This window comes from Uloborus diversus, chromosome 1 (genome assembly GCF_026930045.1).
Source record: "Uloborus diversus isolate 005 chromosome 1, Udiv.v.3.1, whole genome shotgun sequence".
Taxonomy (NCBI): domain Eukaryota; kingdom Metazoa; phylum Arthropoda; class Arachnida; order Araneae; family Uloboridae; genus Uloborus; species Uloborus diversus.
Genome location: NC_072731.1, coordinates 135,273,467 through 135,298,992, shown reverse-complemented (window position 1 = coordinate 135,298,992; position 25,526 = coordinate 135,273,467). Strand labels below are relative to the sequence as shown.

The window sequence follows — 25,526 nt, the reverse complement described above, 5'->3', positions numbered from 1 at the left end:
TGTGCAACCGATTTAACCGTATCCATACCTGACAACTTTCATATTTATATATAAATTTTCTTTTTTTGTATCGTCAAAATTAATTTTTGTTATTGAATTATAATTATGTATTTCTATTGTATGATTTATGTTATATTTCTATTGTATAATTTATGCTTATTTATTGATTTTACAACTTTTTAAAAGTTGAACCAATGGTGTTCGGAGAATTAAAAGCTATTTTCATTTCTTTTTTTTGGGGTGGGAGGGGGGTAAATGTGTTTCAGAAATATAATTAAAACTTCACCTTATTTTTCCATATCAATGCTCTGTATAAAAAAATCTTAGTTTTATGGGATTTGCCCGAAAACTAACCTTTGTTCTTCTCTGGGATTTATTTGTGTGCTCATTCAACTATAGTTGAGGCAAACCTAACCTGGCAGCATTCTGATAGCTACGTTGATCCTAGAAATCATAGCATTAAGACCCTGCCAGATTAGGTTTGCCTCAACTATAGAACCAGTTAAATATTAGTGGCTTCCCAAACCAATTAATATTTCCCAACAATATTTGTCATGTTACACTTGATAAAAATTTTAAGTCTCCTTAATTGATCCTGTCATCTATTACTGGCATAGATAAAGACAAAAAATACCCTTCGAGTAAATGAATTCAAATATGCCTTCATTCAAAACTCTTGTAATGATTGCTATTAATATTGCTGTTTTATGGCAACCACTGTTTTAACAATGACATTGGTAGAAATTATAAGAAAAAGCAGAAGTATCAAAACTTTCAGATCACAATTATTTGTTTTACTCTTTATATCTGTTTATGAAACATTTAGCACAAGCAGTAACTTTTAGTCTATGTATTTCAGTGTTTAGATAGTAAATCAATTGTTTAACTAATACAGGGTGATTGTGTTCCGATATTTTACCAGATTTCGGGTATTTTCATCTTCAAAAATGCCGGAAGTCCTATACTTTCAAAAAAACCCACTTTTGTAAAATTTAAGGCCATGTTTAATGAAACTTAGAAAGTCCAAATTGAAGACGTTTGGTTTTGTATAAAGCGTAAGCTACCGTCATGTTTTGAAAACTCGATGGTAATTATCTAAGAACAGCTGGTTGGGGGATGGAATAAAGGCTAGATTAGAAAAAGGAAGAAGGGTTACTTGATGGATTATTTTTTAGATTTTTTCCCTTCCCGAGGGTTGCTGCAGACAATTTTCCTCTCCGCTGCTGAGATCAGCTGTTCTAACTTGTGGCGCGTGTATCTAAAAGTAAAAGATCCATCAGAATTTGATGCGCCATTTTCTTTCCTCCTAACATTTTTACTTTTTTTGCTATTTTTTCTGCCAAAGAAACTATTTTATATTCTGGTTTATGATCTTTATCAGTATACATTCTGCAGTTATTGAACTAATTCCAGGGATGTTCCAATTGCGCCAAACTGCGTCAATCATTATTCCTGCACCAAAACTGCTCCAAAAGACCGCCAAATGGACTTTTCTGTGCCAAAAACTGCAATTTTGCATTTAATGTTGCAGTTCCTTTTGTATATTTGGCAGTTTTGGCAGAATATCATCAAGTTTATGCATTAGGAGCTTGTTTTTACGATTTTTTGGCATAGTCCCGATATTTTTGCGCATTTCAAAATCCAATTGCATCCACTTTTGAAAAACTCGATCGTTTTAATTTTTTATATCATTTTGTTCCTTTGACTTCTTTTAGCCCACTCGAAAATGTCAATCCAGTTGCATTCAAATTGATCTAAGCGAATGCCATCTGTAAAAATTAAGATTGTTTACCAGTTTTTAATCTTGGGTTTCTTAAAATTTTAGGACAAAAAATTGATCTCTAGTTTTGTGGACACTTAAGATAGCAAAGATCTGGGAATTCTAATGCTCTGCTAATGAAAATGCACACATTTCAAGTTTCTCAGATTCAGGCATTTTTTTCCATATTCTTAGTCTGTCTTAAAATTTTTATTTATTTATTTTTTTTTTCTTTTTTCAAATTTTTCATATTTTTTTCACATGTATTTTAAAATTCCTTTTCTGTGACATCATTTCTCAAAATCAATTTTTTTTTTCATTTTAATTTCATTATTAATTTTGTCATTAAATATCAAACAGTTAAAAACAAAAGGCTTTAATGTTGCTTTTGCTTGATCTTCAGATTTGTTAAGTAAGTAGTTCAGTATATGAACATATATGCCAAAAAAAAAAAATAATAATAATAATAATAATAATAATAAGGTTAAATATAAGTGAATAACTTTAACATACAAAAAAAAAGTCTAATAGTTCTTTAAAACTCACTTGTAACTTGTTAAGGTAAAGTTTTTAAATTCAATCATTCTTTTGTGCTTTTTTTAAATACGTTACATAAAAGCAAACAAATTTTAAAAATAGGTATCAAAGCACTCTAACTTAAATGTGCACTAAAGCAGTGATGTATTAAGCAAAGTAAATGTGTGAACTAAATTTAAATCAAAAGAAGTGTAGGAAAAAATTAGAGCAGGACAGGACTTGTCTTTTGTGAAAAGTATTAGACAGGGGAAAAAAAAGTAATGAAGAGAGCTTCAATTTCTGGTTGTAGTTATGGTGTTTTTGCATCCTTAATCTTCTTTTTTATTATTTTATCATGTCACACGTGTTTCTGTGTATGAAATATAAATAGTTGCTCTAAATTGATGCAAACTATAAATTTTTGCTGCTGCAAGCTGCTCCAAATTTGCACTGCTCCAGGGTGCTCCAAATTTGCAATTTTACTGCTCTAAATTCACCGTTTTACTGTTCCAAGCTGCTCCAAACTCACTATTTTCCTACTCCCAAGATTGCTCCAAAAGTGATTTTTGGTCAGCACATCCCTGATATATATAATGTGTGTGTAGTAGTAGTTCCTTACTTCAAAACTTACATAACTAAAATAGCAAAACATACTTAATGCTATTTTCGTGCTCCAAGTTCTACAAAACAAACTTTTTGGTGAGCCAAACTGCTCCTAGTCCACTATTTTCCTGAGCCAAGCTGCTCCAAAGTCACTATTTTCCTGCGCCTGAAATTGCTCCAAAAGTGGGTTTCAGCTGGCTCATCCCTGTAATTCTAATTATACTTAGTTAAATTATCGTTATTAATATGTTCCTCATAAATATAAATTAGTTTGTTTAATTAAATTTTACTAGTTAACTCTTACTTTTCAACTTTTCATTGCGCTCCTTTTTTCTTTTTTCTTTTTTGTTGTTGTTGATAATTTTATTCATTTGGAACTTTGCATGTTCTTATTTAGAAAATGAGGTATCTGTATAAATTTGAAGATATTGGCTCCATCGATGCAGGAAAGAAGAACAAGTTTAAATGAGAGTTTGTTAAACAGAGTGGATTCCTACACTGAAAAGATGGAAATATGGTGTAAAAAAATTGATAGGGCTGGATTTTGTTTTTGTGTTTCTTGCAACAAGCCCTTTACATATGCTAGTGATGGTGTGAAGGCTTTATTGCAACATTCTTCTACAAATACTCATAAAAGAAACCGGGAATCATTAAAAAATGCTGGTGTATTAGGTGGATTTTATCCAGATGGTGATTATGAGATGGAAGAAGACAACAGAACTGTTGTTTTTCTTACTAGAAAATGTCAATCTGAAGCTTCAGTGTGCTCATTTAATGCTAAACATTCTCTTTCATTTGCTGTAGCTCCAGAAATTGTGGAACTAGCCAAAACATTATCGAAAGACTTGCAAGCATTGAACTCCCATAAGTTGCGTCAAACCACTGTTTCATACAAACTGAAGCATGGGCTTGCCAAAGCAGTCAAAGATGAACAGTTGGAAATTTTAAGGAATTCAAAATTTTCTTTGAATTTTTATGAAGGCACTACAAGAGGCTCAGATAGCATATAAGCTGTTTTAGCGCAGTACTATTTTGAAAAAGAGAAATATAATAATTGTGAGACATCTATCATTCATACAAATCTCTTCATCAACTGCATTGTCTATTTATTTGAAAATAGCTTCACTAATTGAAAAAAAAAATGAAGTTCCATGGAGTAATCTAATTAGTGCGTTGATGGATTCATGCAATACTATGCGTGGTAAAAAAAACGGAGTTGAAAAAAGATTGAAGAGCAAAGCTACCCATATTTTAGGTATTGATGACGATACTTGCTATACAGGGAACAACTGTGCTTTGCAGTTTTCCAAGCCCTTTAAAAGATACTTAGAAAGTTTATGTGATGATACATATATTGATCTCAAAAATCATGATGATCGACAAATTTTTTTTGAAGTATGCAAGTTACTAAAGGTGAAACCTCTAAAGCCCCTTTCCAGACCAAATCCTAGATGACTCTATATTTTGGCTGTTCTGGAAAGGGTTATCTACTTATGGGACACCTTAGTAGTTTTCTATTTTTCATGGATGGCTGAGCAAAGCATCTGCAAAGAAATTATTGATGAAATTTTGGAAAAAAGGGAACTGTCTGAAGATGCAGTCTCCGAAGTCAAAAAGATCAGTTGTCCATTGAAAAGGAACCTTCGACAACTGAAGGAAAAAATAGAAAAGAGAGGATCCTAAAAAGCTCTGTGTGCACAAAAAAAAAAAAAAACACTACTCTACATTGGATTTTATAATGCATCTCTCCCTCATTTGAACAAATATATTAAATTGTTTCAGAGCAGGGAGAGTTTGCTTTATTTGCTTCATGTTCAATTGTTCGAACTAATGAAACAATTTTTAGTTTATTTTATTTAGCATGAAGTAGTAGCCAAATTAGCAACATATGACCAAATATTAAAAATTAATGCTAATGATACAGAATGTCGTTTGCCTGATGAATTAATTTTTGTTGGTGGTGATGCCTCTTGATTTCTTCGTAGTCTGGGAAAAACTAATCCCTATTTGGAAGAAACTATATCTGTTTTCAAACAAAGCTATGTTAAGTGTACAGGGTACATGATTAAAAAACTGCCTTTAAAGAACTCTTTGTTAAATTTATAGACTTGAATCCAGCTTTATTGGGGAGAAACAACATTCAAAAAAAAAAGTTCAGGTATTTTTTCATGGAGTCACAACCACCCTGCTAAAATAAGTCTTACTTGCTTAATGAAATTATTACCTAGTGTTTGTGACATGGGTAAATAATGTAAGTCTAATTCATGTCTAAGAGTTTCTTTGGGGAAAGTTATTGTTTAAATAATTCATCAAAGTCTTAAGAAAAATGTGAGTTAAGCTGTTACTTTTGCATCAAATGCTCTAAAAACCAGCCTTAGCAAAATTTTGTTTTGTTGTTAGGCTTTTAGTTTTTTTTTTTTTTTTTGCCCCCCCCCCCCCCCCCCACACTTTTTAGTCCCAATCGTCCCCTCTGATGGGTTTCATATTTAATCATTTAATAGGGAAATTACAGGAAATTTATTGTTTTTTACCCCTATCTATTAACAAAACAATAACCAAAATCTGAGACACTTTGAGTGGACAAATAAAAATAAAAATGTACAACTGATAACCGCCTTTTTTTTGAAGTCAGTTGAAAATTCACAAAATTTATCTTTTATTTTTCAATAACAAGGCATGCAAAGAAAATCAAACTTTGTGTTTTTATATTAAAACTAGAAAGTCGCCAGTCAAGGTATGACGGGTGAAAATTGCTTCTACATTTTTTAATGAAGCAATTGCCTGTTTAGTGATATTTTGAGTGGTTGAAATTTTAACCCTAAACTCCAGTAGATAGCATTCATAGTTGACCGCTTTTTCGTTTCTTCATTCCCCTGAAATGACACAGTCTTACCAGTAGAACAGTTAAGTTACTTGATTAAGTTCAGCCTTGTCACAATAAAACCTTTCCCTGCATGTTAAAAATTACCAAAACAAATTATCAAATTATCATGCCCTGGCGCGAGTTTCATTGTTCAAACAGGCACCTTACTCGATCATCGGCTATTATATATGACGAGGATATTTTTCTAATTATTTTGTGTTTGTTTAAAATAATCAATCTTTTTCCTGTTTGCTTGAAAATGTTGTTTAAAAGTATTGTTATTATTTATTTATTAGATTATTAATGTATTTCTTTTAATTTTTTATTTAGGTTCTATTTTGGAGTATCAAAATGGTACTCAACAGCAGGATGATGAAGAGGAAATCAATGGCAAGCAACACGTTCAGCAGCATGTTATACGCTTAAGTCCATCTTTTTACTATGCAACTGATGAGAACCAGACGGAACTGATCGGTATTCCGAGAGTTGTGGGAACAGTGACGACAGAAAATAACCACTCACCTTCTCCAAATGATTTGGACGATCCTTCTAGTCCACCGTGTGAGCCTATTAGTAAACGAATTCGCCGTATGTCTTCTAACGAAGATGAATTGGAGAAAAATGCAGCAACTGATGGCACCTATTACGTTCACAGTCCTTCGAGTTTAAACAGTCCTGCCTCTTGGAGTGGAGAGGTTGAGCATGGTTTGTATCTTTCCTTCTTTCTGTCATTACTTTGAAACAAGAAAATTAACTCTTCTTTAAGTTTTAATTGAAACTCATATTTATTTATATTTTGCTTTTGATTTTTAACTATGTAGGGTAACACTCCCAGTAATTGGCACTTTCAACAAAAATGTCCTAAATAAGATTCATATCCAATCTTTTAAAAGTAGAAGGCTATATACCAACTGAATGTACATTTATCTCAAAGATTATAATTTCAATTCATGTTACTAAATGGTAGCAGTGCATAGGAAAGAGAAATAATTTTCACTTTGCAAAAGCTTCTTCGCAGGCATCACAGTAACATTGCGACTGTAGGGAATTGTTTACTTTTTTTGGTCCCTTAGAATCATCAGATGATGTTACTTTTTTCTGTGGAAACAGCTATAATTCGTGAAATCAAAACTGCATACCAACTGATGGAACAGCAATAATGTCGATATTTTTTTCCATGTAATACTCCAATTGAGGCAGTGAGAAGCAAAGAGATGTAAGTGGACATTTTCAAGATTACGTCCTAGGTAGGCCTTCATTGATTTTTTTTAAATCATGCTATACAGCAGCACCTACCATGGCTACTAGTACTATCTCTTGCCCCAAGACGGAGGAGGGGTTCACCTACCATTTGTACTGGTTATCTCCAAATTTTTAATTTGCCACTTGCATCCCTTTGCTTCTCACTGCCTCAATTTTATTTTTATTTCTCTAAAATAATTTTTCAACTTCAAAATGTGTGATTTACCATTAATTTATGTAACATTACCTTCTTTAAATTAACATTATGTTTCTGATGATGTTGATGATGATAATAAAAAATAAAGTTATTTTCCAGTTCTATTAATATGTGCCAATCACTGGATTACAAGGTGTCATACACTGGGGTATCAGGTGCCAATTACTGGTGATTTTGGTTACTGTTTATACACATAATTTTATAAAAATATCTATTCAAAAAGTTTTGCTTTTAGTTACCTAAATAGATGCATAGATGTGCATTCTTTGATAAAAAAAAATATTTGCAAGCAAATATTTGTTTTCTAAGTAATGAAAACAGAGGTAAATTGAAGGACAAACTCTTAAAGTACCAATTACTGGGGTCGTTACACTAGTGAAATTTTTATTCTTGAAAGAGCTATACATTTTTTGCGTGTCCTGTCAACAGTTTTCTAGAATGATATGCTAACTTAATCGAGAGATCAAGCTTCCTCATCATTTCTGACAATTTCAGTCTTTAGAACATCTTACTGGAGTTCACTATCACCCCCTGCTGCAATGCCTTTCTGCCTTTCTACTGAAAATTAAATTTAAATCTGGATATGATTTTACTTCTCTAGAAATTTAAGTGATTGTCTTGGTTTGTAGTAGATTAAAAAAATATTTAATGGATGACAAGTCTGCATCACAATGTGCCAAACTGAAATCTTTGATCAGAGGAAAACCTGGAAATGTCAGGGAAATTTACTTTTGTAAGCAGAAAACCTGGAATTTTTTAAAAATTGTAAGTGGTTTCAAAAGGTTTTTTTTTACTTTTTTTCCAGTTTAGTAAGATAAATTTGGTCAGAAATTCATGCAACTTGACATTACTAAAATAAAACTTTTCTTTCCCTAAACCAGTTCTTCAACCCCACCTTTTGTGCTTTAGTTTTGCCCATTCCAGTTTCCCTTGGGGTTGAGAAGTTTACACCCTCTAAAAATGGTAGTTCTACAACTACCAATGAAAAAAATTTAGTTTTCATATACCAGTTATAGATAAGCTCTCTATAGTAAGGGTATAGGGTAAACTACTTTATAGATTTTTTTTTTCAATTTCAGTATTGCTTAGATGTTTATGTAGTTCTTTATCTCTGTAGAGATGCATTTTTTTATTTATGTTTAAATGTTTGAAACAATTCCTCTTGAATCGGAGCTACACAAACTAAAAATATACTCAAAGAACAGTGTTTTTCCACTCAAATTTTGTTTCATTCGGTGGGTAGACAGCTCAGCTGTTGCACGAAGGGCTTTAGACATTTTGCCACACTTAAAAGTCTTAGTTCAAAATATGGAGGTTTCAAATGTTGAACCTATGACACAGTGAAATCGATGTTGAAGTGCAGTGAGCTTTTTGGAAGCTAAAGTTGGGTTTCTTTACTTCGGTGGCATCAGAATTGCAAGTTTTTTTAATAAGATTCCAGGCTGGTAAACCAATGGCCTCTTTAATGTGTGAAAAGGTGTATTTGATGCTTAATAATTTAATGAATCAATTTCTTAAAATTTCTCAAAAGTTTCTCAAAAAAAGTCTTTTAGGGATGGTAATAGTTTGAAATTTACATTAAACAGTGATATAAATATAACGTGTATAAAATGTCACATAAGCACAGCCAACCATTGAAAAATTGCAAAAGTAGCTAAACTAACATTTAAAAAGCACCTGGAAAAACTTTGTTTGCGGTAAAGAAAAGTCTGGGAAATTGATTTTTTTTTTTGAATAAACACCCTGATAAAAATTAATTTTTAAAAAATAGTGCCCTTTTTCCACCAAAAATGATATTTTTAGCATAGAAATTTTTTCTTTTCCTAAATGTTCATTGCTAAAAACGCATTTCTACATGTGATAATATTCCAATGTATGAAATTAAGTAAAGATTTCGTGAAAATTTTGGATTAAAAATAGGAGAAAATAGATAATTACAGAAAACATTTTTTTATTTTTTTACCAGTTGCAGAAAGCGCTTTTTTTTTTCCCTTTCCACCACCGAACGTATCTTTGGTTCTAAGGTAGTTGGAATTCTGTTGTAGATTTGGTCTCATAATAAAAATATTTTACAGATTTAAAACTAAAATCTCGATTTTTTTTTTTTTTTGGAAGCACATTTCTTAAAATATTTTCAGTTTTTTTGTTGTATGAATTTCCTCTTTTGTCTTTTCTCCAATCTCATTCATGTAAAAATGACTGTCATTAGTTTGAATTTCAGGTAACTTGAATTGTTTTACATTCTTCAAATTTGATTTACAATTAACCAACTGTATGTGTAAGTTATATATATTACAGTCGACGCTCATTATAACAACCACACATTATAAAGACCATTCCATTATAACGACCAGTGGTAAAAGCCCAAACTTTGTCCCTATGAACTTCATGTTAATTTACTTTCGGTATAACGACCGTTATATATCTTCTAATCCAATACAACGACCAAATTCAGCAGACACTATTTCCGGTGTTTTTTCCAATAAAGCAAATTTGTAGTTTGAAATGTCCTTCATTATTGTTTACGGACAGCTGCATGTAGTCTTCAGTGTTCAATCCAACTTTGAGAGGAGGTGGGAGTGGAGTGGGATTATTACTCAAAACTGCACAGAAGAAATAAAGGGAGAATAAAGTGAAACTTTCGGATTCCAAAGTAAAAGGGGTTGACACATTTTATGTTAGTTTGGTGTTTGATCACGTGGTTTTTAAGATTTTTACAGTTTTGCATCTCTCTGAAGCAGCATGGAATAAAAGCCTCAGAAAAGACCATCAAGAATTGCTTTCATCATGTTGATTTTGAAAAGCAAAAGGAATTGGAATCTACTGCTGAAATGCAAAAGCAACTTTCTGAAGTTGTGGAAAATCTCCATAAAAATCCTCGAGTATACCTGTGCGCAAGAGGGCGCTTTTCGATATGCAAATTTCCCACCTTCTCGGCTCAATTTAGTTAGATGTTTTTCTGTTCATGTATCGTGGATTCGTGGCATTCGATAGCTTGATTTTTGTTGATGTTGGTCGTCCCGTGGCAGTTCGAATAGCAAGGGCAGTTTGGAAGCCCTTTCGTATGTAGAATCCAAATAAAGTTAATTTAGTTTTTAGATAGTTGCCTTAACATTTTCTTTATGGCGCATCGGCCGCAAGGTACTGCATAACCGTTTGATAGTTAGAATTCGTCAAATAGTAATGTGCTTTTTATGTTATATTGACATCGTTGTTGTTTCATACCATTGGATATAGTAACTGAAGAAATTTGGGTGAGTTATTTGTTTTCAATTTGTATGTCAATTAGTATGGATGCTGAAAAGATAAAAAATAAGCGTAAAGCGCTTAAATGTAGTGCCACTAAGTTCGTTAAAAGTTTAGACGTCACTTTAGTAAATGAAACTAATGTGCGTAATTTAGAAGTATTATATAATCAATTAATTGATAAAATTGACTGTCTTAAAGTGGCTGATAATGAGCTTCTTAATGTAATCGAAGCAAAAGATATCGAAAAAGAGGTGCAACAATGTGAAAACTTCATGGAAAATTTAATTTTCTATAAATGTCAAATTACTCAAAGAATAGCAGCTGTAACACCTCCAGCTGTACCTCCTACTATTAACCCCGCTAATTTATCCAATTCAACATTGGAAACTAGTGGTCTAGTACATCAAGAAGCTAGGTCGTCAATTAAATTGCCAAAACTAACTGTTAATAAATTCTACGGTGACCACAGGTATTGGCTAGAATTCATTAGTCAGTTTGAAAATGCAATAGATAAAAATAGCGGCTTATCTAAAATTGAGAAGCTTATTTACCTTAAGAATTTAGTAGGTGGTGCTGCAGCTAAAGCAATTTCCGGATTCGCATTAACAGAAAGTACAGTAAAACCTGTAAAGTTGACCACCCTTATAAGTTGACCACCTGTCTATGTTGACCGCTTTAGTCAGGAACGGAATTAGTCCTATCTCATATAATGAAGGAAAACCTCTGTAACTTGACCACCTCTCTATCTTGACCACCTGTCTATCTTGACCACTAATGTACGCCAAATTTGGTCTGGAGTATTGTAAAAAACCCTTTATAAGTTGACCACTTTTTTTTTTTAACTTTTTTCAGCAAATTATTTTATTTTATTATTTATTTATTAATTATTATTATTCTTTCTTTCATTATTTTTTTTGTTAGCTTTCCAAAAGTGTTTTTAATGCTTTGATGACAGACTAGCATTTTACTAACTAAACAGCAGCATAAAGCTTATGCTGCTCTTTATTCTCCAAACTTGTTTTTTATTTGTTGTTCCATTTGAGATAGCTTTTTGTACCCTGTTCAATGAAAATAGGTGTCAGTAGAAAAGTTCAAAGTCTTTTCTTTCAGTTGCAATATGTAGTGGCAACACAGGAATTGTGCTAAAAAGAGCAGGACCGGATCTATAAATTTTGGGCCTAAAACAAAATATGTAGGGCCCCTCTCTAGTGGCCAGCAGTGTCTATTTGTAAAGTGAATAAGTCTTAGTGTTAATTTTTTTCTTTTTTTTTCTTCAATTTTTAGGGCCGTTAGCTCCTTTAAGGACGCGAGCCCCTCGCACTGCGGATACGCAGATCTGGACCTGCTAATGAGTAAAGTTACATGTTTCTGATTAAAGGATTAAGAGATAGGACAGTTTAATTTTGCCTTTATGAACTGGGAGAGTCGCGCTTATTGCTCTTTGTGCTATAAGTTGTACAAAAAAGGCTTGAAAAAGAAAGTTAGTTGAACTTGAGATTAATAAAAAGTATGAAATATTATATTAAAATTAATTGAAAATGGAGAAAGCAAGAGAAAATTAGCCGGCACATATGGAATTTCGAAAACTACAGTGTCTAATATAGGTAAAAACAGGGAAAAAATAACAAAATTATTTGAATAGTATTTTAATTATTGTTTCACTTTCAATCATGTTAAAACAATGAAAGTGAGTTGAACAGAAATAATAAGGGTGAATTACTCAAAAAATGAATACATGATGCAAGAAATGACAAAAAAGAAAAAGAATCATTACCGCCCTTTATAAGTTAACCACCTGTCTAAGTTGACCACCATAGTACTGCACCGCGAGTGGTCAACTTACACAGGTTTCACTGTAATTATGATGCAGCCTTGGAACTTTTTAAATCTAGATTCGGACAAAAGAATTTGCTCATTAATGCGCATTTAGGATCGCTTTTGAACATGACTCGCATAAAAAATACAAGTGATACGAACAGTTTGAGAAAATTATACGATAAAGCTGAAACTGAAATCAGGAATTTAGAAAGCTTGGGAATAAATTCAGAATCGTACGGTAATCTCTTAACACCGATAATTTTGAAAGTATTGCCCTCTGAATTAACTCTTGAATTTAGTAGAAAGAATAAAAGCGATAATTGGGATTTGAAAGCTCTTCTCGAGTTCTTAGGTGAAGAAATACAAAGTCGCGAAAGAGCTCAATCTTTTCATTCTCCGGTAAAAGAAAAACAAAATTCGACCCATCCGCTCCAAGAACGCAATCGAGGCGCTTCCGGGTCAAAATCTTTTACCAGAGATACTTTTCGAAAACAGAAAAGTTTCAACTCTTCAGCGGCTGAACTCTTAGTCAATCATACAGTTGCTAGTTCAAAATGTATATTTTGTGGCTCGAACTTGCATGATTCAGTTTCGTGTGACTCGGTAAGCATAGAAATGAAACGGGATTATTTGAAAAGAAATAGACTTTGCTTTTTTTGCTTTTCGAATAGACACTCAATTTCTTCTTGTCCAAAGCTTAAGAAAGAAAAAGGTTGTTCGTTTTGTGGTTTAAAATCGCACCCCAAAACACTTTGTTATCGGTTTTATCAGAATTCGGATAAAACAACTTTCACCCCGCCCCAAGAAGAATCTGATGATAATGTTACTAACGTTTCTTCTTGTCAAACTGAAAACAAATCGCAAAGGGTTTTATTGCAAACCGCATCGGTCGTTGCTCGTTATAATAATCAATATAGAAATTGTCGTTTGTTAGCCGACACAGCGGCTCAAAGAAGTTTTGTAGATAGGAAATTTTCAAGATTGTTGAAACTTCCCATTATTCGAAAAGAAAATCTAACAGTTTATTCCTTCGGAGATAAGTCTCCTATTGAAAAAACGTTTAATGTAGTTAAAATAAGATTGGAAAATAAAGAAGATCCGAATTTGTATTTGGAAATCGAGGCGTTAGAAATAGAAAAAATATCCGCGGCACATATTCCGCCGCCTACAATAGATATTTCCATTTATAGCAAGCATTTGAAAGGTTTGAAATTAGCTGATACTTCGAATAAGGACGCTAGTGTTTCAGTTTTAATCGGTGCTGATAACTATTATGACGTCATGACAGGTAGAATTAAACGTATTAATCGAAAACTTGTAGCTGCTGAGTCGCTCTATGGGTGGTGTTTAATTGGAATATCAGGCTCTTCAAATAGAAATTCAGGTGATTCTTTCGCCATGAAAGTAATGGTTGAGGAAAACATTTCAAAACAATTAGAGACATTTTGGCAACTAGAAAATCTTGGAATCGAACCAGCTAACGATGATGTAAGTTGTAATGATAACAAAATTTTACGAGAATTCGAAGATAGTATTCGCTTCCAAGATGGTAGATATGTAGTTAAACTCCCTTGGAAGGATAATTTTAAAGAATCGCTTGAAAACAATTACGAAGTGGCATATGAAAGATTTTCAAAATTGTGCTACAGGTTTCAAAATGATCATTCTTTGTATGCCGAGTATAGGAAGGTTGTAAATAATTACATAGAGCAAAACATTGTAGAGCGTGTTCCTGAATCAAGTGTAGCAGATAGTCCAGAATTCTATTTGCCCCATAGGGCAGTAATTCGAGATGATAGGGTGTAAGCTGAGAGTTGTTTTCGATGCGTCTTCGCATAAAAAGGGCAAGTTTTCGTTAAATGATAGTTTGCATATTGGACCTAATTTGTATCCTAATTTGTTTGAACTTTTGTTATCATTTCGAAAGCATCCAATTGCGTTCACAGTTGATATTAAACAGGCATTTTTGAATGTAGCAATTGACGAGTCGGATAAAAATGTGACAAAGTTCTTTTGGACTGAAAATCCATATTCCTTTTTAGACTCTTTAGAAGTTCTAAAGTTCAATCGTGTTCTCTTCGGAATAAATAGTTCCCCCTTTCTCTTATGTGCTACTATTAAACACCATTTAAAGAAGTATTCTTCTATTTTTCCACAAACTCATGAACTGTTATACAAATTTTGTTACGTCGATGACATCATAGGAGGTCAAAATACTGTTGCGTCGGCATACGCAACTAGTTTAGAATGCGTCCAGATTTTTAGAGAAGCAAATATGCCCTTGCACAAGTGGGCTACTAATTCTGCTGAATTGCGAAAACTTTGGGAGAAGAACGGGTTTTCTACTGAAACGTCATCAAACCCAATTGGTCAAAACATGATAAACTATAAAGTATTAGGCATTTCCTGGGACGCACCAATCCAAGCGATATCGTAAGCAGAGGAATATCTGTTCAGGAATTGAAAGATAGTCAACTTTGGTGGCACGGACCACCCTGGCTTAGCCAAACAGAGCAGTTTTGGCCAAAAATAGAGGCCCAAAACGTCAGCAATCATGACCTAGAACTAAAGAGTAAATTTAGAGAAGTTTCGCAAAATGAAGTAATCCTTGAAAATCGCGAAAAGTTCATTAACATTGATAAATTTAGCAGTTATCTCAAACTATTGCGAGTAACTGCCTTCGTATTTCGATTTGTACACAACGCAAGAAATACGTCGAAAAATAAAGGTGCTCTCGAAACAGATGAGCTTAAATTGTCTGAAGAATACTGGATTAAAGAAATCCAGAAAGAAGCTTATTGGTTAGAAATAGTCGATTTAGAAAGATCTCAAAAAGTTAGCGATAGTTCAAAAATTCGTTCTCTAGTACCTTTCTTAGATCCCAGGAATATTTTGCGAATAAAAGGGAGATTAGATGAATCAGAATTTTCTCTACACGAGAAACAACCCATCCTTCTACCAAAAAACTCTAAATTTTCGGAATTATTAATCTTACATGAGCATACTAAGAACTTTCATATCGGAGTAACAGCTACTCTAGTAATGCTTAGAAGAAAGTTTTGGATAGCGAAGGGGAGACAACTCGTGAAGAAAGTACTTAGAAAATGCTTCATTTGTAGAAAATACAAATCCAAACGAAATAACAGCGCAACTTCCGAAAGACAGAATTGTAGAAAATCCACCTTTCGAAATTTGTGGCCTTGATTTTGCAGGAGCTATTCTTTACAAATGTGATAAGGAAGTTAAAAAGGCTTATTTTGCAATTTTCACCTGTGCTGTAACTAGAGGAATTCACTTAGAATTAGTGTCCTCCATGTCTACAAAGCATTTCTTACTAGCCTTTAGAAGATTCATTTCCAGGCGAGGTAGTTGCAGCGTTGTTTATTCGGATAACGCAAAATCATTCAAAGCCGCAAATAAAGATCTAATGTACTTCTATAACATTCTACAAGATTCGGAATTTAAAGATTTTATATCTTCACGTGGCATTAATTGGAAGTTTATCGTAGAAAGGGCGCCCTGGTGGGGCGGATTTTACGAACGTCTCGTAAAATCAGTGAAAGATCCACTCAGAAAAGTTCTCGGAAAAGCTCTTCTCACGTTTGAAGAACTTTCAACTGTTTTGACTGAAATCGAATACGTCGTTAATTCGAGACCTTTAACATACGTTACTGATAATTTTTCTGAGCCCAAGCCATTAACTCCTCTTGACTTTTTGCAATATGGAAGGAAAAATCACGACTATCCATTTAATTTTGCTGAGTTAGTTAATAGAGTGTCAACTAGAGAGTCCTTATTAAAAAGAAAGCAGTATCAAACGACACTTTTGAAACATTTTTGGGTTAAATGGAAAGAACTATATCTACTTAATTTGAAAACAGTTCACCATTTCAAATCGCCTAACGTTCACAAAGAAGTAAAGATGAATGATGTAGTGCTCGTCGAAGGAACTTCAAAATCTAAACTACTATGGGACTTGGGAATCGTTCAAGAAACTTTTCAAGGTAGAGATGGACATATCAGAGCTTGTGTCGTCAAAACCAAAAAGGGACTTTTCAGAAAACCTGTGCAGCTGATATATCCCCTTGAACTTTGTGAATGAACTGGCTTCACGTATCCTTTTTATAATTAATCAGTCGAAAAGTTTATTGAAAATAATTTGTTTTAAACTCTTTTTTTTTTCCTTCAAAATTTTGAAGTATTTGTAATGTTGGGCTTTAATTAACTTTTTAAAATAATTTGCTTAAATATTTCATTAATTTTAGAAAAAAAACTCTTGTTTATAGTAAAATTAATTTGTTAACTTAAGTTTAAAATTGTAAATATGTTTGAACATAAAATTCAAAAATAGAAATTACATTTTATATAAGTTTGTAACCATATGGTTTATGGTATATTAATCTTTATAATTTAGCAACCTATAGTTATTGCATTCGTTATTGTTTACTGAGGAGAAGAATTTCCTTATGTATTTGCCTTTGTTATAGTTCTTTTTATAGGTTCTATTGATGAACTCTTAGAGTTCATGGTGGGGAGCTGTGGAAAATCTCCATAAAAATCCTCGAGTATACCTGTGCGCAAGAGGGCGCTTTTCGATATGCAAATTTCCCACCTTCTCGACTCAATTTAGTTAGATGTTTTTCTGTTCATGTATCGTGGATTCGTGGCATTCGATAGCTTGATTTTTGTTGATGTTGGTCGTCTCGTGGCAGTTCGAATAGCAAGGGCAGTTTGGAAGCCCTTTCGTATGTAGAATCCAAATAAAGTTAATTTAGTTTTTAGATAGTTGCCTTAACATTTTCTTTAGAAGTCAGGCAATCCAAGATGAAAATTTCAATGAAGAAGATGAAATGCTGCAAAATGTTTTTAAGAAAATGAAACTCGATGAAGCGTTAAACTAAAACAATTATGCTAGCATCGATTCTGATTTAGAATGTGTCGAGCATCTGTCAGAAGATTAACTATTTCTCGATACTGTGCACAAAAATAAATTAATGTATCATGATCAGATGAAAAAGGAATTGAGACCAAAGTTTCTAGTGTGAAAAGTTTGGAATGTTCAAGGAACTTTTAATTGTTCTTTCAAAGGCACACTACTTATCATCTATAACTGAAATGGAAAATGGTGTTTTGCAAAAATCATGTGCGTTAAAAAGGCAAACAAGTGTTTCTGATTTTATCTTCAGAAAATAAATGATTTTTAAGTAAATGCTTTTTAAGTATGTAATCAGTTTTTTCCCATATTTTTTACTTTAAAATCTGTCATAATATTTTTCACCCATTATTTTTTTAAAAAATGTCTATGATAAAAAATACTTTTGGAATTTAACTGGAATCTTTGAAAAAATGCAAACTTTATTGGAGAAACGTAACATGCGTGATGCATGCATATATGTTTTTTAACTTCTACCTCTTATAACGACCACTCATTATAAAGACCTTTTCCTCTAGGACGGAGATGGTCGTTACATCGAGCATCGACTGTATATGTAGTGTATTGCATTCATTTATATAGTTGTGATTTATTCAAAGTTGACTCTTAAAAGTGAATTGAATTCTCAATAGCATTTTTTGATGCTACAATTTTCACTAAGGGTTTTTTTTTAGTTGCAGTAAGAAATGCTAGTGTATTGCAAGGAGCTCTAGCAAGTCGTGCTGGTGTAATAAAAACAGAAGGATCAAGCAGTTTTCTGCCAGTGAATACTGCAACTTCTTTATCACCAGCACCAGTTGAGGTTATTCTTTCAACTACATCCAGCATTTCGTCTTCTACACAGTCCATTATATCTCCTCGAAACAGTGATGGTAGGTAAATTTATGTAGTTAAATTACGCCAAAACAATTTTTTATCTAGCACTCTTTTTAACGTTTTGTTTCTCATGGGCAAAAACAAATCTTTTAACAATTAAGAAAAAAATTAGTGTTACTTGCTTTGCTTTACAAATAACTCCTTCTATATTAAATAGGCCTCTAGTTTTACTAATTGTTCCACCCTCTTGATGTCAATAGTGTGTTGCAATTTTAATTGCAATATGGCTTCATTTATTTCTTTATTTACTTTTATTTTATTTATTTATTTTTTTCTCCCCACTTCTCAAAAAATATTTTTGTTTTAAATAACAGTTAAAATTTATTGCTTACATAATGAAATTTTGTCTGAAAAGATAAACTAAACTTGAGTATAAATTATTTTACATCTGCAATAATTCTTTGTTATTTCTTTTTCCAGCAAAAAAATTGTGAGAAATTCCAAAATTTTTTGACTTTCAAATGTATTTTTTTTCTTTGTGAACATGTGTAAATATAATACTTTCAAAGATTCCTTGCATCAGTTGAATTATTTTGATAATGACAAGATCAATATGTGCTTTCTAATGAATGCTAAACTGAATAAGCTTTTTAAAACTTTTGTAAATGAACCCAAAAACAAAAATATCACCTAGCATTAAGTTTCAATCATACGTGTCACATTTTTAAAGCTTTCTGGGACATTCTTATTGATTGCAATGAAAGTCTAATAATAGCAATCTGAAAGAAAAAAATGAAAACATCCAAGAGTTAAGGACATGTATCTTCATCTCTTTTTTTAACATGAAGAATGAAATGAAATGAAGGAGAGGGGGGCTCAGCAGAGCCAAGCACTGCGACCAGTAACATGAAGAAAGTATCAGGATATCTAAATGCTGGCTAAAGTTTTAAATACATTTCTCGAAAAATTGTAATTGTTGACTCGCTTGAAAATGGAAATTTTTCTAAAGTTCTGTTTTTTCACATTCATTGAACTGTAAAATATTGTCAGACCATGTTGGTTTTGTGGTGTTTGTATGCTTGTATAGTGGTGATTATCAAGCAACTTCCTTGTGTTTGAAACTAGTTATGGTTTCATTCCACAATTGAGGCAATGGGAGAAGCAAAGGAATGTAAGTGCCAAAATTAAAAATTTGGAGATAATCAGTGCAAATGGTAAGAATACCTCTCCTCTATTATAGTGCAACTAGTAGGGTAGGTACTAGTAGCTCTAGTAGATGCTGCTATACAGCGTGATTTCAAAAAAAAATTCAATGAAAACCACCTAGGATCTGAACTTTAAACGTGTTTTATGCGAAACTTTAAAAAGTTTACTTACACCCCTTTGCTTCCCCTTTGCTGTCCACTGTTGATGAATTAAGCATTTAGTTCATTTGAAAAATTATGTGTATGGTTTGTGTCAGTCTAATCATTTGGTCTGTACAGTTGTGGTAGCCCAGTGATAATCGATGTGAGTGGATTTTAACCTTAACTCATTTGCTATATCAAGAAGTGTATTTTTCTTTTTCTATTTTATATGTCATTTTAAAAAGGTATATGGTTTTAAAAGATGTTGCATTGTATTTTTAAAAGAACTTGCATTGCCTGTTCTTTTCTTTCGGAGGGGGGGGGGGGGGAAGCAACCTTGATTCATTATTTGAAATGTATTTTATCATCTAATAAATTGTTTCTGCTTTGCTCAAACGATAAAAAATATATTATTTAAATTAACTAAACGAATATTAAATATTTTTACTTGTTCTCTAATTTTGCAAAAATGAATGTTTTTATTTGTTCCTTAGAATTAAACTCGACAGCAAATTTGACTCAGCCCACAACCACCTTAGTTGTGCCTTTACAATCATCCGGTGTCCCATACTACATAGTAACCCAGGGAAAATATCAAGAAAATGGAGACACATTGTCTGATTTTGTAAATCTTGTTTGTCAAGAAGCTCATAATTCTAGTACAAGTTCTCAGGTATTACATAACTTCCCTTATTTACCTTACCTGTTTTCTTATATATTTTCTTCTGAGCAAAAAAAAAAAAAGTACCTCATGATTTTAATTAAAAGTGATAAAATATTTGTTCCTTTTTGGATACTTCGATTTTGCTGGTGCAGGCTTTAAAGTTCCCAAAAATGATATTACCAGTGCCAAATGTTCTGCCTGGTAACCTTTTTCTTTTCTTTTTTTTCTTTTTTTTTTCAATTCTTTTTGTCCTACAGGGTTTTTTTTTTTTTTTTGTCAGCAAAATGGAAAACTACACTTTTTTTAGCTTAAATGCTTTTTTTTTTTAAAGTTATACATGGGGTAAAAAACTTTTCATATTGTAGTACAAACTGGGAAAATATTTCTCAGAAGTTCAAAAAAAAAAAAAAAACTTTTGTTTCCTCATTTTTGAAATGGGGGGGGGGAACCTAAAATCTTATGATTGAGCCTATTGGCATTGCTGATTTGTTAATACATGTAAGGGTACATGCACTGTTATCATCCCCAGAAAAAATTATGGTTGTGCTAATAATCCAAAATGTTTTCCTCCCTAGGGGAAATGCAGAATATAAATAACAACTAACTCCTGCTTTGAAAGGAAAATGGAAGCAACAGTTTTATTTACTCCATTTGACTTCTCATCTTTTTTATCCTAGCAATACAGGGAAAGTCATGGAAAAAAATTAACAAATTTCAGACCTGGAAAAGTCATGGGAAAATGTCTTGAGCAGTAGTAAAGAACAGTAGAGAATTAAAATTTAGAATGATTTAACCATATTGCATGTAAAAACTAATAATACTTGAAAATTGAACGATCTCAAAAACAAATCTGAGTTTAGGAATCTATTGCATCCGCTTCTGTAACACTTTCCCACCTTTTTTTGTAATGTGATTTTACTGCTGGGACATCCTTAATTTTGAATTCACCATTATTTTTAGAACTTCTTTTATGTTATATTCTGTAGTAGTGGGCTTAGTATGTTCCAGATTTTACCACGCCCACTAAAAAAGTGCAATTGAATTGCATCCAAGTTTATTTCAACCACTTTTAACCCTTACAGGCGCGGGTCATTAAAATTTTAGAAATATGATAAAAAAACACAATGGATGGGATAAATTGGTTATCTGGACATAGATTTTACAGTCAAAATTTTTTTAAATTCACCCCCTCCATCTTGGGGTGGTGTCCCCGTTTGTGACCACCGCCCGCCTAGAGCAGAAATTGTTTTCTGAAGTGGTTATGCTTACCACGTATGACAATTGGAGTAATTTCAAATATTTTAAGCTCTTAAGCATTTTTACTAATTATTTCAATAATTTATGCCATTAAGAATGTTTAGAACACAAAAGTCAATATTTTTACTGTAAAAATTCCAAGATAAAGATGAAGTAAAATTCAAGAAAGTTCATATAGATTATATAAAATTATCTAAATAAGCAATTTAAAATGTTAAAAATATTTTTGGCATTGTTCTTGCTTTATGTGCCTTCCTTTTGTGCTATAAAATATTAAATGAAAAAATAGGACTGTATAATACCATTTACAGAAAAAATAATATCAAAGCTGATAATAAAAAAAGTATACAACTGTCTGGTAGGAAAAGCAGATCTCAAATGTGTGCAGGCATGGACCTTCAAATCCACCTTTTCTGGGTCAAGAACCCAAAATAAATAAACAAAAGTCCATTGTAGACTATTCTTTTGGTCCCCCTTTTCTGAAATGTATCAAATTACATCTTTCACCCACAACAGTGAGATCAATGCTCTAGGCGGGCGGTGTCCACATTTGGGGACACCTGGAAAGCAACTTTGTTTATGCATTCAAAAATGAACTCGAATCTTTTACAAAATTATGATTGATTAGCTTAGGATTCCCGAGGGAAAATGGTTGACTAATTTCGTTTATGGTGTAAATTTTAAAATCTTGAAAAAAATATTGTATTTGAACTTGAAAATCGAGGTATTTTGAACAAGAAATTAAGACAACAAAAAGAGTCATATTTAATAGTGCTGCCATCTGTGTGCATTAAAGAGAAATAAAAGCAACTAATGCAGCGATTTTTGGAGTTTTAAAGAAAAAACTTTTTTTTAAAGAAATTTTTAAAATTGGTGTCCCTTTTTGTGACCACCGCGCCGGAAAGGGTTAACTGTCAGAGTTTACCTTAATTTGTGAAAGCTTTAGAAAATGAAGACTTTAGTCAGGCGATAGAACGTACAAATAGGGGAATTCTAATATTCAAACAGTAGTTAGTGCCCTACGTGAAACTCTCAAAATTGATCCATGTGGCCAGCTGTGATATCACTGGTTCAGAAAAATGAATTTACTGACTAACATGACTTTACTTCAATGAATGAAAATACTGTCAAATTACATGGATGATTAGAAGCACTGTTGATACCAAATGGCAATTTTTTTAAAGTAAATTTGCGATTGGAAACTAAGTAATAACTCAATCAATTCTGTCCCATTCATTACTATTTTGCCCTATTTATTAAATTATTAGGCATTTAAACATCAGTATATTGCATTCACTATATTTTTTTTTTAAATGTAACTTAAGTTTATATGCTAAAGACAAATTATAGTTTTTAGGTTCTGCTGTGTGCACTGATATTTTTTTAGCCAAGTAAGTGCTTTGATGAGGTAGTGGCATTCATGTAAAAGTTTTGCTAATGCCCACTTACAAAAATTGGCAGGTTGGACATTAAGTAGTACCATTCTCTTCATTTAATGAGGTCATGAAAATTTTTATGAAGTCATGAAAAAGTCTTGGAAAAGTCATGGAATTTTTTCATCCGAATTGAGTATGAACCCTGGCAATAGCATGGTAGCCTTTTCAAGTGTTTTGAGATGTAACTCACTTTCACACCTGGCTTATTAGCAATGAAAGATATCTTGTAAGTCAATCCTATCAACAATCACTCTACAAAGTGTACCTTAGCTAATTCAGTATTGTACATAATGGAATGACTGGTATAGTACACAATACAACACAAACTATACAATTCTTATTTAAACATACGTAAAAAGAAGCATGAGTCTATATTGGTCTTCTTTGCTTGCAAAATAAAAAGTTGTCAATTTTATGAATTCAAGTCAGTTGAAACTTTGAAAAAACTTTTGTTCTTTAAATGCTTTGAAATGCACAATGTTATGAGAAGAAACATTCAGATCATTTTTACTTTAAAAAAAAGTTACAGCTATTTTATTACAGAAATAATGTAACAAATTGTAAGAGGCTTATTTTTTTAGATTCATTTAGGTATGTACCAAAAATCCTGTATTTGTTTTAATAAATATGTTATGCTTTTAAGTATATATTATACCCTTTGAATTAATTTTATTAGAAGATAAACAGCTGGTTTAGTTTTACTATTACAAAATATTGTCCCGTAAAATCTTCTGCATTTTTCGAAAGAGAAGCTGGTTAGTGTGCACATAAAACGATTGAAGGTCTCCCAGAATTTATTGCAACTGAAAGAGATTTTATTTGAGTATTAAGGGATTACTTTTTCTACATTGATATAGTTTTTGTGCTATTTTTTTTTTTTTTTTTTCAAATTATGATTCTGATTTTTGTTAATGTACAGTCTAGTTCTGAATCAGACGTGCAAAGTCCTACGAAAATTTCTCATTTTTATACAAGCTCCATGCTGCCTCCACCACCACCTGCTCCTGTTGCTCGTCCTGTGGCAATCATAAGAGCATCAGGTGAGTTTCCTTTCTAATTGTTTTATCTTTATCCAGTCCTTCATATTGTGTTTACATTTTGAGGAGGGTGACCAAGCTATGATTATTGAGAGTAGTTTGAGAGATATGGTATTCTGGGGAAAACTTGAGTAAAATAAGTGGAAAATATATTGTTTAGAAAGGTGCCTTTTCTATACTTGTGGCATTGAGATTTTTAATAAAGCATACTTTTTGCACCATTAGGAAAAATAAGTGTTTTGTTTAAAATAGTTGATAAGTATTGCTAATACTGTAAATGAAAAAAAAATCTCTTTTCAAAAGTTTTGAATATAGGAAGGATATTTTTGTTAAAATATGTTCGTCAAAAACAAATAACACTAAAACATTTTTTCTATTTCTTCTTTTCAATAAAATAGAAGTGAAACCATTTTTATTTTCAAACATTTTTTATGATTCTGTTTATTTTAAATTTAGATTCATTGTTTGTTTGATCTGGGAAAAAAATCATTAAATTCATATTTCATTTGAAAGATACTGAACTCTCATTTCTAATGTGTAGTTTAAATTTTATGATTTTCAGTGATCTAATTGTTGTTAAAATGTGTTTTTCTGCTGAATAAGCAATCGTGATTTTATTCAGAATGTTATTTGCAAAATTTTTTCCTGAAAATTATCATGCTCTCATGAAACATAACACCCCCAAAAAGTTAGAAACTAATTAATATAAATTGCTTTTTAACAAATTTGTGATCTCAAGACTTATTAAGTGACTGCAATGCTATCAATCAAGTAGGTTGTCCCATTGAAATAAAATCCCATTTTAGAATCAGAACAGAGATATTGCCCGAAAAATCTTGTTCTGGCTCGTAATTCTCTCTGCAGCTGGCATTTAGTGGGTTTAAACTATTTTTTGGTAATCAGCCACCTTTATGTGGCCTGCAGGGAAACAGTCAGTTTATTTTTATCAACACATTACTGAGACCAGCATACACACTTTATGGGGCCCCAACTTGCAAATTTCTGTAGAAAATTGCTCTTTATCTCTACATAGTATAGTACAAAATGAAGTCTCCAAAAAGCGTCCGTTTGTTTGAACGCACAAAACTCAAGAACTACCCCGCCAATTTTGCTGAAATTTTCACAGTATCTTTCTTTTAGCACTGGGAGTGTTTGCAGACCTGTTCGAAAAAAATTCGATGATTAGTTCTTTTTTTATTCCAATTTAGGCCCAATTTTCACATAAATTCCCGAATATAGGGGTGAAAAATTACTTGTTCATATTAATATTATATATTGTTGGAAAGCATAGAAATTTCCTTGTTCTACATAATTTGTTTCAATGCTCTAACTTAATTACGCCGGAAGTTATTTGCGTTTTTTACTCAAATTTTTTTAGGCTCAGCTGAAATTTAGGCACTACTTCATTAAATCTATCAATAAAAAGTGAAGGAATTGTCCCATAGTTTTCTTTTTGACACCATTGGAAAAAGCGACATTTTTTTACTCTAGCTTTATCTCGACCTATGGTTGAAAAACTAAGCTTCTATCTCTTAAGGATAAAACTTTACAAGACTTTTTAAATGAAGTTCAAAAAATCTCATGTCCATTCAAATTGTTGACCATTTTATTTCACATTTCCACGGTTACGCTTTTTGAATCTATTTTTTTTTTCCCATTCTTCTCATTTGTATTTCTTGAACTTATTTTATTGTGTTTCCATGGATATGCTTTTTAAATCCATCTTTTTCATTTTAATTTCTTGAAAGTGTTTTAATATCTATCGTCAGG

General features: G+C 32.2%; 1 protein-coding gene across 1 annotated transcript in view; it reads left to right on the top strand.

The window, feature by feature from the left end:
* LOC129235211 (nuclear factor 1 C-type-like) overlaps window positions 1-25,526 on the top strand; it is a 64,658-nt gene that overhangs the window by 19,717 nt on the left and 19,415 nt on the right. The window contains exons 8-11 of the mRNA XM_054868920.1: window positions 6,072-6,446; window positions 17,992-18,072; window positions 19,857-20,035; window positions 23,639-23,759. Coding sequence (XP_054724895.1) covers window positions 6,072-6,446; window positions 17,992-18,072; window positions 19,857-20,035; window positions 23,639-23,759 — 756 coding nt within the window. The remainder of the gene's footprint in view (window positions 1-6,071; window positions 6,447-17,991; window positions 18,073-19,856; window positions 20,036-23,638; window positions 23,760-25,526) is intronic.